General features: G+C 34.9%; 1 protein-coding gene across 2 annotated transcripts in view; it reads left to right on the forward strand.

The window, feature by feature from the left end:
* Positions 1-881: 881 nt before the first annotated feature.
* The window catches only part of LOC111513562 (putative inorganic phosphate cotransporter), a 37,507-nt gene continuing 21,873 nt past the window's right edge, over positions 882-16,515 (forward strand). The window contains exons 1-3 of one of the 2 annotated variants that reach the window (XM_074174395.1): positions 884-1,233; positions 4,817-4,953; positions 12,590-12,908. In XM_074174395.1, coding sequence (XP_074030496.1) covers positions 1,191-1,233; positions 4,817-4,953; positions 12,590-12,908 — 499 coding nt within the window. In that variant the 5' untranslated portion in view covers positions 884-1,190. Of the gene's footprint in view, positions 1,234-4,816; positions 4,954-12,589; positions 12,909-16,515 lie in introns of both variants that reach the window. The other variant, XM_074174396.1, reaches the window with a different exon arrangement.

Raw genomic sequence — 16,515 nt, forward strand, 5'->3', positions numbered from 1 at the left:
GTCTAAGTCTATGTCTATGGACAAGTCATCTACGTAAAGTAAATGAGGGCATGTGATCCTTACCAAAATATTATTTATGAAAATTAAGAATAAGAGTGGCTCCAGATTAGAACGCTGGGCACCCCTGAAGTAGGAATGTAACGATTCGACTGTACCCCCGCATATGAATGCGATCTGATAGATAAGATTTGAGCAACCCTTTTGAAGAAGTTGAGAATCCGATTCTTCGAAGTTTTTCCAAAAGTAGAAAGTGGTCACTCTGATCGAAGGCTTTTTTTATATCAGTATAGATGACATCAACTTGTTTTGTTGAATCGAGATCACAAGCCATGGCCATGAGTCTATGCTGATTTGTTGTTATTATCATTCTAATATTGTTATAGTTGATATGGTCAATGTATGGTGGTCAGCGGCGGATGTGATTCACTATAACTTTCTCCAACTGGGCCAAACCATCATAACAGAGTGATGGTTTGGCCCTACTACCATCTTTTCAAGCACTTCGATAACCTTCTCACCGGTAAAACATTCATCAATCAGGAGCAGGCAAAAACGGCCTTCGTCGACTTCATCGAATCCCGAGCTCGTTTCCATGCTGACGGATTAATCGACCTATGTTACGTTGGCGAATGTGCATGACCCATACAAAGGAGATATCCGGTTTAGATACAACTCATAGTTGTTTTTTGAAATTGCATTTAAGAATTACAACTTGCTCTTATTTTCCAATTCTTACTTTCTACGAAAGGCCGAATACCGGTTTGAGTAAACGGAAAGTCCAGTGACGTGGATTTTGAATGAATGCCTTCAAATAATTAGACAGCAGAACCGAATGCAGAATATATTAGTTTGGTTTGGTGTGACAGAAAGTTCGCAATATCCATTCCTTAAGCAGTTAATTCTTCTATTGATCTAATCTGTCGGGAACTTTTCCATAACTGCATTACTTCACTTCTAAGGTCAAACGTGTCGGCTTCATCAATGCAAATCGTGGTAAATGAAGTAACAAATCACGAATTGATAAAACGAAGATATTTGTTAATTTTTGTTTATAACTCAACAAGCGATAAGTCATTTACGTTGGTTTCATTGATATTTTTCTCGTCGACTGTAATTTAAACGCCAACGAAATCGTTTCGTTGAACAAGTGTTTGCAGTTTCCACAGTTACTTATCGAGGCCAATCGGAAGATGTCGGAGATTGATACTAAACAGGATGCCATCAAAAAACCAGGTGAGCAGCTGATGTTTACCTTTTTTCATTATTAAAAATTCCAGTTTTTATGTTGTTTGCACAGGACAGAATAAACAGGTTTAGAATGAAATTCAGAGTTATTGAGGCTGAGAAGTCCAACCAGATAATTTGCAGAAGAAGTAACCCTATTTTGGCTTGAAAAAAAAATACTGAAAGTCCGTGAAGTCAACTATTTGGTTCTAAATTTCACAGGAGATCAGAGATTTCAAAAATCAATTATTTGCAAATGTCTCGTACATTATCAGGAAATAATTATTTCGAAATTTCAATCTCTCCCAACTACCTAAACAGTAGGGTGTGGTAAACGTCTGTCGAAACGGTTTTTGACGTTATTTTAGGCATACGTTCTCAACTTCGTTGTAGATACCAAAATAATCCTACATTTTCTGAAAGTACTTTCCTAACGGAATCCGAATACCTAACTTTGATACGCCGCACTTTTATTGGACACCCTGTGTATTGGAGAATTTCTCCAATACACAGGGTGTCTCCTAACGTGTTAGGAATCACACGTTAAAAGATAAGACCTCGTTAGTCCTTAGCTCTCGGTGGAGGGTCGAATAGACCCACTCACTTTGAACCTAACCTAACCTAGTCCTCATATAGCTCGCACAAGTTTCTTGACTTCTGAGAGTTGTCGTTCGTATGGGGGCGACAGCTGATTAACGGAAAAACAGATTTTAAACGGATTTTTTTTTCAGAAAAGTCCATTGTATTGATATCTGAAACTTTATATTAAATATTTTCTGATAAATTTACTGCTCAATCTCAAACTTCTAATAGAAGCTCCACTGTATATCACAAACTTGCTGAAGAAGTCTTTGTTGTTTTGATACCATTTATGTCATCCCAATAACTTGTGAATATTCAGTATTTAGACTGTGGCAATATTTACCATACATTACCTTATTTCGTGCACATAAGTAAAATTCACGTAGTTTACACGTATTTTTGTAACATTTAATGTTTTTGTTATTTAACATTTTCAGTCTTTCAATTATTGACTTAGCATTGTAGGCGTTACTGAAAAACAAGCAAAACATAGAACGTCTCTGTTTGAAGGTGATTGACAAGAATTACATATTTATTTCATTGAAATCCCCTAAGCTAAACTTTTTCCTAATTCAACAGACTTTCTATCTGTTATGTTTTTCAATGGACCTCCGTATCTTGGACACTGTATAAATGTATTTCTAAATATAATTACAATTTGTTTTTAAACATTTCTTAGAATTTTTTTGGTTCCGTATCAGAGACTCATAAATTAGATGTGACCTTGCTAAACTTAAACATAAGGATATAAATGATAAAGTGTTATTGAAATTTTGACTGATGATGTAACCCTATACATGTATACACGATAATCAGAATTAACAATAAATAAATAATAGTTTAAGAAAACTAAAAAAACACGCTTTAATAGCAACACAAACTTAAAAATAATTCGAAAATCATTTAGGATTGTGCTCAACATCGACAATAAGTCCTATGGCTTGATGTAACTGTGCTATTTATTAATAGAAGACATTAAATTAATGTTTTTTCTGATTGATTCGGCCATCACATGATGAAGATCCATATTAATTTCATGAACACAAAATTTATTTGAAAAATATAACACAGTAGCTTTATCAACAGTGATTTGAATACTATAAGTTGCATCATACACTAATATGCATATACTATAGGTAACCATAGTTGAGACTACCTCCAACAAATTACCTAAACCTCTACCTGTGGTACCTCTTCAATTATAATCACCTCACTTCTACATCAATAATGATTCTTTCTCGGTTTTTCTAATAGCAGGGGAGCCCACGATGAATAATGGGGATTTACTCGAGCATCATTGAGACATATTAGGTTGAAAAGCTTAGATGATAAGAAGAAAAACATATTATATAATATATACCTTTTCATCGGTGGGGAAGCCGCTATAGATTTTCAAATATGTAAAAAAATTCTGTTGCATGGACATACTCGAGCGCGTCAGATATTGATAGCATCAATGTCCTACGTATTTTTAATAATGTTGGTATGTTAATTTGATCGTTTGCATGATGTGGGTGGTTGTACGTAAGGGTTAAAAGTGAAAAGAAAAAAATTCAATCGAGTGCGACAGAGTTTCTAAGGGGGTGTTAAGTGCAACAAAAAAAGCTCTCATTCAATAATCTGACGATTTCGATCTGACGCAAACTCGCGGCCATCATTTTAATGCGCAAAAAAAATTCGCAATTTTGAAGTACTCAAGGGCGTCAGATTAAGATATATATATGATTCATCTTTATGTTTTAGACGGGAGACTCATAATCTTACGATTATCTAGAGGAATTCGCTTAATCTGACAAAAACAATATTTAAAAAAAAAAATTAAAATTCATTGAACTTAATTCATTGAAAAGCTCAGGAAATAGCATGCAAATAAATAAGTGTATGTTTTTTAAGTAGAATACTTGTATTTATAAGAAGATAAACTTAAAAAAATGCTCAAAAAAAATCAATTTTTTATAATCAATTGATTAATTAATGAAGAAAAGATAAATGAAACTTGTTTTTTACCACTTTTATTTATTTGTAACTAACGTAACTGCAGTTTCCTCCTATAAGGACATTTTTAAACTAATATATTGTATAAGGACATTCAAACTTATATTACAAATTAAAGTGGTAAAAAACATAGAAAGTTTAATTTCTCTTCTCTTCATCATCATTTCCTATCACGTAGTAACGGCTACATCCATCAATTAATTGATTAATTAATAATCATCTTCATCACGAACGAGTCTCTGTGATCAGCTGTGATGGCGTCATGGCAACAGAATTCAGAGTGGGGACGGAGTGAGAGAGTAATAGATAGAGGAAAAGTAAATAGAGAATAGAGGAATAGAAACTCGGAGAGGGAAATATAGGTATCACACAGCTGCACGCATTAAACTTTATCGACAAATTTTTGTTATTTCGACTTGCGGAAATCGTCAGATTATATATTTTTCGTTATCCTTGAATTATTTGCATTAAAATAAAAAAAATTAGCTACGTTCGAGAATGTCAAAATAACGTTAATTTTTTACAACTTTGCTGCCCGTCCCCTTTCTTTACGTCACTCTCAAATTGTCAGATTACTGGAATATACACTTTTCAGCAGGTAATTAACTCACCCTACCTTAATCTGACGCGCTCGAGAATTTCCGATGATCAATTTTTTTTTACTAATCTGATCCTTTATCCCTCACAGGCGGCCTTATATATGGGGCTCATATTTGGTGGAGGTACTTAACCGGGTACAAGGTATACCCTGTATATTAATCTGCCGCGCTTTAATAAATCCCGAAATCCCCGCTTGGGCTCCCCTATTATAAGAAAACAAGTTCAATAATGGTCAAATCCAGTTGGCCATTCATTAGAATGTTTGAATTTTTAAGTTTATCAATTTCCATTGCTTCCAAACCTTCATTTTCTCCGTGAAAAATTTCGAACTCTTCCTATTTATCTAAGCCCAAGTTACTATTGTGTCTGTTTCTTTTAAAACTCTATTATCGAATGATGAAAATATTTGTTTCAGCAAACATCCTGGGATTTCGATATATTCAGTATATTATGTTGTTCACTATTCTGAATATTGCTTATGGGATTCGATCTATTCTCAGTGTTGCAGTTTTTGCGATGACCGAAAGTGATCCTCCAAATAAGAATATACCAGTAAGTACCTGCCTTTTACCATTACTTTTTCGATTTGAGATAAAAGCTAGAACCACCTGCATTGAATGAAAGAAGCTCAATACTCAATAATGATAATAATGTTTGTTATTGAATGAACATTTGTGAAAAACTGAGGTGAATCATCCACATACAGAGCAAAGACGAGTGGTCCCAAAATCGATCCCTGTGGCACACACTGCATATGAACTGCATATGAATTTGATTTCACATCACTACATCTCAGTTTAATTTTCGAAAATTTCGAGTAATGTCACTCAAATGACTATAGTCTCAAATCCCATCGTATCAAATGCCTTAATTAAATCAAACAGAAGCGAGGATGGTATTTATTGTTATCGAGAAGGTAGTGAATATGATTGGGCAGATGACATGTTACTATTCAGGAGAGAAATTTGTCGATGACTATCAATATTTTCTTCATCACTTATTTTTAGTAGGAAGCACAATTGCTGCCTTGAACTGATCGCAAAACAGTTTCAATGGGGTGCTTGGTTGTTCAGATATGCAAAGAGTTTCGTTATGATTTTTATTATGATTTAAAACATGAAGATAAACGTTTGAAAAGTAAAAGGCGACTGGTTTGACTGACTGACATTTAATATTTTTGATTTGCGAAGAACAAGAACTCAAAAGTCGTCTCCACAATTTATTATCACCCTCAGATGTTAGAACGGTAAAACCATCAATCAGTATTAATTAACAATATGTACTAAAGATAAAGTACCAATCTCCCATAAATCAGGAGTTTCGTGTTCGCAATCGAATTGTTCCGCTCAGTATGTCGGATAAAGTGGTAGGAAAATTGAAACAAGAGTTCTTGAACATGTTAAACTAATTAACAATTTCAGAAATTTACACTTAGATGATTATAACACTTAAAGTTCGTTCTCTAATCACATTCCTAATTACAACTATAGTTTCCACTCCACTTGATTTACTTGAAATTTTTGAAATCAACTCTGCTATTAATAACCCTAATGTTATATCTCTTAATGAACAAATACAGTTTGATTGCCAAAAGTTTTTCAATTCTCCTAATTTTAACTAAATTTTCCCTGCCTGCATCTTCCTTAAACCCTTATTTTTTTAACAAGGTGGTATTCATAGATGATATGAGATCTGTTTGCTCAGAACACGAGTCGATATGTATGCGGTGGTCCCTTTCTGTTCTGTTCAGTTCTGTTGTGTGTTTGCAAATCTTTTGTCATTGTTCCACGTCATCTCGATTTTTATCTGTTTAAATCTGTTAATCTGTTTAATTCTGTTTTTCCGTTAATCAGCTGTCGCCCCTATACGAACGACAACTCTCAGAAGTTGAGAAACTTGTGCGAGCTAAGGACTAACGAGGTCTTACCTTTTAACGTGTGATTTCTAACACATTCGATGATATCTTTAACTTGGTAGAGCACAGAAAATCGATCAGCACTTCAAATGTAATTCAGGGCATGCTTGTTCTTTCATGAGAAGTTTCCACAATTGTGCTGTAAAACTTTTGAAAAGAAAATTTATTCAATAATTTGTAACGTGAACAGTAATTCCGTGGAAAATATCGTTCAAGCACAATATTTTTATAATAAAAATAAAAAACTTTCACTGTAATCATTTTGGCTAAGTTACATGAAATCGGCATACACTGTATTTTAAGCTTGCTAATAAAAATAAAATCATTAAGATAGCAGCTAAATCGGTTTATCATTGGATATAATTAGGTCTACAGCAGTGATTACTTTTTCTGGATTAATCTGGATCATGTAATAAAATATTGAGGTTCAATAGGTTATAGTGTGAAAAACATATGCGATCCAAAACTGTTCCACCTAGATAAAGAGCCCAATAGCGTCATACGCTGTCTGTTAAAAAAATAAGATGATTTCTCGGTTTTCTCAGAAAATATTTGTTTATTCGTCAATTTATTTTTTGTCCCCTTCGAAGTAGTGCAAGCTTTTTTTCAATCCTCAAAGCAGTTCTGATATAAATGCGCTTTCTGGTATGTGCTTAAGCTCTCTCAGAGAATAGGTTTTCTCCAGTGGCGATTCTAAAACTTAAGGGCGGGGGAGCACACCATAACAAGGCGCCAAGATTCAGTAAAAAGACACAGGTATTCGAAGCAATACTATATTTCCCATTAAGAAAAGAAAAGATATCACAAAACTCTAATAAAAGAAACATTTCAATAATAAACAATGCGCACTATCAAAAAGTCAGCATACAAAACAAAACATTTTATTACCTCTTAGAGAGTAAAGTAACCATTCACGTACGCTGTACTGTCTAAAAGTCGTTTTTTTTTAAGTTTGTACCAAGAAATGTAAAATTTCCTGTAATTGTGAACTGGAAAGTCTTGAGTACTATCACTATCCAAATCCGAATTAAAATCTACTTCTGTAAATGTTAAATCAGCAAAACCTAATGAAAAATCGGATTTTGTTCCTAATTTATAGTATGATGTAGATGGAACATCAAGAAACGTTGACTCCGTACTGACCGTACTCTTCGTAGTGTCAGGTTTATTTGGAACCGATTCCTCTACACAACTTTGAGTTTGAATTATTTGTTCTTTTGTTTCTCTTTAAATGTAAAAGTTTCCATAATGAATACGATTTCGGATCTTCAATTGAAAATTAATAACTTACGAACTGAAAGATTTGCAAAAATTTTATTTTGTTTGAGAAGGTGATGTAGCAGCATATTTTAACTTCTTCTCTTCGCGTAACTTTCGATAATCTACTCGGCAAACTGTTTATTCGTCAAAGTAACAATAACAAACCATACTACTACCACTGCTACGAGTGCCACGCCGAGATACAATCAATTTCCAATATCTTAGAAAATGATCACATTCGCATTAGACAGCGAGCGATATGGGATTCACAACTGATCGAGGTCGAGGTATTGAAAGCGAATGTTTTCCACGTTTATTGGTTTTTCGTGTTATGTACCTAACAATAGATTTATGAAATATTTAAAATCGGAAGGGCGCTAAGAACAACATCTTGCAAAAGGCGGGGGTGGAGGGGCATACTGCCCGCCGGTGGCGCCGCCAATGGTTTTCTCTACTCAAATGTCGCAAAACGACGTCATTCCATGGGTTTCTTCAATATTGGTAACAGGAAAAAGTCTCAGAGGGCAAATCTGGTGAATATGGTGGCTAGGCATGATTGCGGTGTTGTTTTTGGCAAAAAATTACGAACGATAAATGATGAGTGTGCAGGTGCATTATTGTGATGCACAAATCATTAATTGTTTTCTTACAATACCGGACGTTTTCTTCGTATTGCTTGCGAGAGCGACGCATAACTTAAAGATAATACCCCTTATTGACCGTACGACCATGTGGCAAGAACCTCTGATGCACTACGCGACGGTAATCATCTAAAGGAACAATTTAATTCCAGTCTTCAAGTATGCCCACAAGTATATGTGAAGTTTTTTTTCTTATACGAGGAATTGGGCAAAATATGCGGTTGGTTACCTCGTTCACAGGCAAATGGGGCGATGATAAATCTGTTGTTTGTGGTCCGCTTCAGCCTAGTTCGCGGAATGATACTCCAAAGGAATTCGATTTTCAATTATCGGAAATCATCGACTTTATGTTGATGATATACTCTACCTTGCACTGACGAGTGGCCAAACAGCCCGAAACCGGTCTGCAAATGTGTTCCAATGATTGAAAATCTATTGCGGCAGTTGTATCGCCAACAGCATATGCAGAATAACTGCACTGACACATATTGAATATAATCCAACGCCCTTCGTGGTATTTGCCAGGGGAGTAGTTGTTTTCTGATAAGTGTCAGTCCATTAACCGACAGTGCAGGTATTTGAAACTGGCCTGCACAAATTGGTCCTTTAGATGATTTGATTTATAGCCAGTCTTCAAGTGTGTCCACTGACTATATCTGACTAATAGGGAATGTTCCTCCTGACGAAAATCAAGTATTTTTCATAAAAGAGCTCTAAAACAACGCATTTTAAACTTATCATTCCAACCTTTTTCTTCAAAAAATTATTTAAATACTTAAAAAAGAGGAATGGAATAATACATTCAACATTTAAAGGGATTCGTTTCTATTTCACCATTTGGCAACATCGGTTATAGCTAATAAAACAATGAATCTGTTACCTGTATGAGACAAACAAAGATGACATATTTCAGAGGCGTGCTGTTTTGTTTACTTATGTTCCGAGTTCCGAGACATTCTGTGACATATGACATTTTGTGCATCTAACCTATCTTCCTTTATATAAATAAATAACAAAACAACTGTTGTTTATGTGGCTTGTGGAGGTGGTATTGAACTATAATTTATATATCGCCTCAATCGTTGATTTATAAAGATAATTTTCCTTTTTTAAAGTAGAATATCTAGTTACGTATAAATTAGTTCAACTTGATTTAGGCGCTGTTGCCAACATGTGAATTAGAAACAAATCTCTTTAAAGATTAATACCCAAAATTTGAAACATCAATTTGAATAAGTACTTTTCGAATGAATTAAACTCAACTTTATTTTGTTCAAACTTGCATTTGCTGTAATAACCCAAGTTGAGGAACATTCCCCATTCAGTTGTCTATAATTTGGGTTTGCAAGATGTAAAACAACTTCACCCGGAAATTTGCATTATTAGCGTCATACTAAGGGACAACTTAACAATAATAAAACATTTCACTAATAGAATAAAGAATATAGCTGATTACTTCTAAGGATTTTATTTGTTACGATCGGTTTCGCTTTGTTAAACAGTTTTCTAGTGAACTTGAACGAATAAAAACCTTGGTAGTAATCAGGCAAAAGCTATTTTCTTTATTCTATATTCAATATAATAGCAAAATCAATACTACTGACCGCTCTGGAATGATTCCATATAGTCCATCTCGTCTTGTGTTTGTGAATCTTTTGCTGGAAAAATCCTCACTTGTTTACTTTGTAGTAAGTGTTCAAGAGGTAGCGAAAACTTATGTGAATTTCTGGAACTTCAACTAGCGTTTCCTAATATGACTAATAACCAGTCCGTGCAAAGGTTATTGTTAAATCATCTGAAAATGGAATTTTTATAGAGTTTATTCTATGATTTTCACTATAAGAGTTTTACAAAAACCGCGACACGTGTTTCGCTATACAATAGCTTCTTCAAGCATAACTAAGAGTTACTTCTAAATTACAACCTTATATACTATAACCTAGTACCTATTCGTCTATCTAAGTAATAAATCTACCTGAAAAAATATACCTGAAAAAGTCAGGTATCAATACATTTTTCGAAAGTCTACCTGCAATATACCTAACTATTATTACCTGCAGATTCAATAATGGCGAATTATTCAAGTCCGTTTGATCGTGAGAGCTTTTGAATTTGATTATTTCCATACTCTCCAACAGGTTAAGTTTCAAACCTTTCTTCTGGAAATGGAGAGGTTCGTATTCATGGTTGAACTCATGTCCCTCTGAGATTAGATGACTGGCATATGTGGAATTTACTTTTCCGTTCTGAAAACTATATTTGTGTTCCTTTATGCGGGTTTCGAACGTTCTTCCAGTTTGACCTATATAAAACATCGGACATGACCCACACGTTAATTTATACACTCCTGATTTTTCTGAAACTGAACTTTTATCTTTGTTATTTTTAATGTGCATGCTCAAGTTGTTGTTGGTTTTGAAAGCAGTATTTCCACCTTTGCTGTGCAGAAAATCTGAAATATTTGTAGTGGGTTGGCCTAAGTAGGTTTAAGGTTCTATAACTTTTATCCTCTTCTCTTCGAATTGGGTAAACTTCTTTCAAAGCTTGACTGTATAACTTCTTTGATAATAAAAAATATATCAGACCACTATCATAATCATTGTTGAGGGCTATTTGCTTTATTATATTCAGTTCTTTATTGAAATTCGCTTCTGACAAGGGTACATTTATCAGTCTGTGGATCATACTGTTGAAAGCTGCTACCTTATGCTGATATGGGTGAGTGGACGAATTATGAATGATAATATCTGTATGTGCCGGTTTCCGATAAATTAAAAAATCATGTTTGTTGTTAACTTTTGCTATTGTCAAATCCAGAAAATGTACAGATTCGTCCTGTTCCATCTCCACTGTGAATGTGATAGATGGGTGAAGAGAATTTATGAACTTCAAACTTATGGACGATTTGGAGAGAAGAATACACAGTAACCCACTGGTAAGAAGTTTCCTGTATTGGTATAGATATGTGGATGATATTCTGGTATGTTTCACGGGAACGAACAGACAGTTGACAAACTTTTTGAAGTTCATAAATTCTCTTCACCCATCTATCACGGTCAAATCCCGCATAAATAAGGAACACAAATATAGTTTTCAGAACGGAAAAGTAAATTCCACATATGCCAGTCATCTAATCTCAGAGGGACATGAGTTCAACCATGAATACGAACCTCTCCATTTCCAGAAGAAAGGTTTGAAACTTAACCTGTTGGAGAGTATGGAAATAAACAAATTCAAAAGCTCTCACCATCTCATGAACGATAAAACGGACTTGAATAATTCGCCATTAATGAATCTGTACATACGCAGGTAATAATAGTTAGGTACAGGTAGACTTTCGAAAAATGTATTGATACCTGACTTTTTCAGGTATATTTTTTCAGGTAGATTTCAATCTAGTAGATCACTAGTATAATATTCATGCAGTTATTGTTCACTGTGGTTCTGGCGTTGAATTTGGTCATTATTACGCCTTGGTCAAAGACGAAACGGACTGGTTTGAGTTTGACGATAGTCGTGTCACGAAGTGTTCTGGCGATGTATTGGAGCCTCTGGAGACACCCTACATTTTGTTTTATGAGAGAGAGAGAGAGGACATTGGCAGATCAAGATCTGTAGTGCAGATGATGTAGTGCTGCAGGTTTTTTCGGGTTTTCCTGCAGCTGAAAAAGCAAATGCGCCAGTGGAATCAATGAAGTCGCCCCGGAGCGCCAATTAATTTTTATTGTTGTTTTTATTTTTATCGTTATTTTATAATTTCACAATGTTTGTATGAATTTATACACAATAAATACGTCACCAATCGAACATTTTTATCACTGTTCAAAAAGTTAGCACCCCTTTGAAATTATTCTTCTGAGTGAGCCTTTTAAAAATGGACTATGATACTCGAAACCTGTTTCTTGATAATCACTTGAGAAGCATATCTGCGAGAAAGTTCCACAAACTTATGTGGTGGGAAGTCAGAAAAGTACTTGTTTTTGATTCGTTTCCAATTATAATTCGAAATCTCTCTCATGTATCTCACGGTCATCGATTTGTTTTGATTTCTGTTTTGTGTTTAGAGATAACCCATTGCCTCCCAATAATTAATTTTATATATTTAATCAAGGTCCCTGTTATAAACATTTATGTCTTTTGGGGTCAATAAACAATGATATGATATATGAGCCTGAAAGGTAGAACTTAATACCCAGCATAAAATCGTAAAAAATCGAACATGAACATTCACCTTACATTAGAACTGGAGCATTCTTCTCGACGCGTGTTTACGAGCCAAATTGGCCACATCAGATGTTTATTCTTCAGATGTTTATTTTTTCTTCGAAGAAGTACTGTGACCGTCACATCACATTGAAACCTTTATTTTCAGACATATCCAGAATGGTCCAAAAAGAAAAACTTGATGTTATCTTCATTCTTCTGGGGATATATTTGTTTACAAGTTATAGCTGGTCAACTGGCGAAAAACTACGGACCTAAACGATTTATGAGTGCCTCGGCTTTCATAGGATCTGTATTTTGCATGCTGATTCCAATTTTCGGAGCCTATTTAGGATATTCGGGAGTCATCGTTTGTAGAATAATCACTGGTCTCTCACAAGGCTTTATTTTTCCTTGTGTACACAACCTCCTTAGCGCTTGGACCCCCATACAAGACAGAGCAAAGATCGGCAGTTTCACTTATGCTGGTAAGTCATTTCTGTTACTTTGATTATCTCTTAAATGAATTGGGATTGCACCCAGTATCAATCAATTTTGAAGGCTGAATAAGTTTTATGATCTTCCTAACCGTTCGGGAAAAATTTATATCTCAATTTTTTTATATATAATAATAATGATAATAATAATACGTCTTTATTCACCATGAAGAGTATAATTAAAACAGACAAAAAGAAGAAAAACAATTCATGTTTCAGTATAGAGCTGAGTAGGCTTAGTAATAGCCAACTCAACCTGTGATTTATTAGCAATAATTAATAACAATAACAAAAAAAGTCGAGTTAATATTGATACTGTGACAAGAACAGGTAATTGGTTGATGCAACCGCTGTTGGGAATTCATTTTTGTATTATTAAGGTCGGGGACGGGGAAGAGACTAGATCAACAGTCAGCAACAGGCGGACCGCGGTCCACAAACGGACCGCGAAAGGTCGGACCTCGGACCGCCAATTTATACTTGTATACCAAGTATAAATTAATACGTAGATAAGGTATACTATATCTTTATAATTTTTTCGAGTCACATATAATTCAACTTAGTACTTATTTTACTTCAATAAGTTGCCTAGTTAACCTGTTTTACAAGTACAGCAGAATTGACAGATGTGGCTGCCAAGTTGTTGAATCTGTCAAAAGCATCACTTCAAATAGAGATAATTGATTCGCGAGAAGATGTGTCTTTGCAAATGTATAAAACGGTATCCACTGAAGAATTTTGTGCCAAACATGAAAGTTGCAAGAAACTAGCTATAAATTTGACCACTATATTTGGCTCAACATACGTATGTGAAATATCTTTGAATTGAATTTTTTGAAAGACATATATCGTTCGAGATAGAAAACACACTTGAATGCTGTCGTCCAACCCGTGTTAGGAATAACACGTTAAAAGGTAAGACCTCGTTAGTCCTTAGCTCGTACAGGTTTCGACTTCTGAGGGTTGCCGTTCGTAAGAGTGTGATAGCTGGTTAACGAAAAAGACATGGCTTTCTCAGGCGAGTTCATAATAATTCAGAATTTGATTTGAAATCAAAATAATACATAGGTAGCACCTACTTATTATCCGTTGTTTTTCTGGACCTCGTTAAAATTTTCCCACAGTATCCGGACCCCACCCAAAACTATTTGCTGACCCCTGGACTAGACAGTTACGTAAGTCTGAAGTGTCTTTAGAAGTCTTTAATTGTATAAAATCGAAACTCTCAGGGTAGTTGATTATGATGTTTGGGTGCATTACCAGTAAACGAGAAGCAGCGGGTGAAACTTCTTCAGTAAATAATCAGGTTGACGAGATGTCAGAACTTCATGTGTGTTGGTGAATAGATGCATTGCTTTACGTTTCTCAACTTTCACATCTTGATTCTCGCATGGCCGAGGATATATGGTCATCATTTCGGATATCTACGAAAGCGTTGAAGGGCCACACAAAAATATTTTTTTCGATTTGTATAATTCTGACTTTCATCTCAGAATTCTGACTTGTAAGTCAGAATTCTGAGATACAAGTCAAGTCAAAATTCTGACTTGTATCTCAGAATTCTGACTTGCAAGTCAGAATTCTACTTGTGTTTCAGAATTCTGACTTGTATCTCAGAATTCTGACTTGTAAGTGACTTGTGTGTGCCAGTCTTCACTCACCTACACAGTAGTTTAATGGAGTGAGATCGTCAGAACACAACTACTCCCCTGGCTAATACTACGAAAGGCGTGGGATTGTATCCGATAGGTGTCAGTGCAGGATTCTTCGCAGAAGAAATGCCTGAATATGGTTTTGGCGATACCGCAATTGTATCTCCAGTTATATCGAAAGAAGCGATTCAAACAATGAGAAAAATTTCATTATCTTCATATTTTGATAAATGCAAAAAACTGCCTTATAATACTGAATGTATCATTATTATTCCCTGAGATACAAGTCAGAATTCTGACTTGTATCTCAGAATTCTGACTTTGTAGTCAACTAGCTTTATGCCTGTATCGTTGTCCGAGTTGATCTGTTATTCAACAGATAAAACGTCCTACCATAGTGTTTATTGTAGTATTTTGAATCAGTATTTATTACACTATGTTGTTCTGGGTAGGATGCCAATCATCACTCTCAAAAAAACATTTTGTTCTGTATTTGAGTTTGAAAGTGTAGGTATAAATCAATATTTTTCATTTATACTGTAAACCATTGAATATCTTATTAACAAATGTGCTTTTCGATTATTGATTTCTTAGTGATGCCGAACTAGAAAGCGATATTTTTTGAAAATGAACCAATAAAACTGGAAAATCCTCAAAACATTACGAGGGGGACATGCTGAATAGCCAGTTTAATTTTCATTCACAAGGTGATCAATGGAAAAGTTAACTGTATTCAATTTTCATCTAAGCTATCTCCTAATTTGAAAAAAATAATACAACGTACTTTATGTTTCTCCAACACCTCAGTCAAATTTAAGTCATTATAGTCCTATTCATCGACTTTGTCGGATTGCCAGTGAATATCTTGTTACAGCAGATTTATTTTTTGACGCAATCTCGATATTCAAAAAAAAATGATAGTTTATACAGTGCGAGTCTCTAACATGGAACAAATTCACTAAATCAAAGGTGTTGTTTCTTTCGGAAATATGCTCGGACACGTCGATTAGTATTTTAAAGTGCCCTTATTTTAATGCAACAAAAATTATACAGTGTGTCTCAAATATGAGATATAACGTCATCGATATTTTTTTTTAAATGACAACCCTTTTTTTTAATGACTTCAACAAGTTGCACATGCTTGCCAAATTTCATTTTTTTACTCCTTGTCCTTTGAAAGATATTCAACAAACATTATCTAATTCAAAAAATGAATTCAAAATCAATAGTCTTTCGTTAACAAGTGTTCAAAATGTCCATTTACTAACTGACAATACCCTAAACGTAACTGAAACTCGTTTTGAACATTTCTGATTACTTCGCCGGAAATTAGCCTACACTCCTGTCTTATTCCTTCTTTTAAATCCTCAATATTTGCCGGTTTGGTTTTAAAAACTTTGCTCTTCAAGTAACCCCATAAGAAAAAATCCAAAGGTGTTGAATCCGGAGACCTATGTGGCCATTCATAAGGTCCTCTTCTGCCAATCCATCTGCCTGGATATACATCATTCAGGTACTCACGGACAGGTCTTGCAAAATGAGGAGGCGCGCCGCCCTGTTGAAACCAGATGTTTCTATTTGGCACGTCAGCTTCTATAGGACAAGGGAACAACATAGCCAAATTTGGAACTAGGTCCTTCTGCAAGAATTCTAAATATCTTGCTCCAGTAAGATTTTCTTGGAAGAAAATCGGTCCTATAACTCGATCACCAACGATCCCTGCCCAAACATTGACTTTTTCTGGATGTTAAGTGTGGCCTTCGCTCATCCAGTGTGGGTTTCTGTCTGCCCAATAACGACAATTTTGACGATTTACCACACCATTCAACAAAAACGTTGATTCGTCAGAAAATATAAGTTTTCTTTATGTACAACATTCCTGTCTAGTAGATCCATCATTTTTTCGCAAAACCGAAGTCTTCTATCTGGATCAGTAAGTTCCTAGA

This window comes from Leptinotarsa decemlineata, unplaced genomic scaffold, assembly GCF_025532065.1.
Source record: "Leptinotarsa decemlineata unplaced genomic scaffold, Ldec_3_MD MMD2_tig00000576_RagTag_RagTag, whole genome shotgun sequence".
Taxonomy (NCBI): Eukaryota; Metazoa; Arthropoda; class Insecta; order Coleoptera; family Chrysomelidae; genus Leptinotarsa; species Leptinotarsa decemlineata.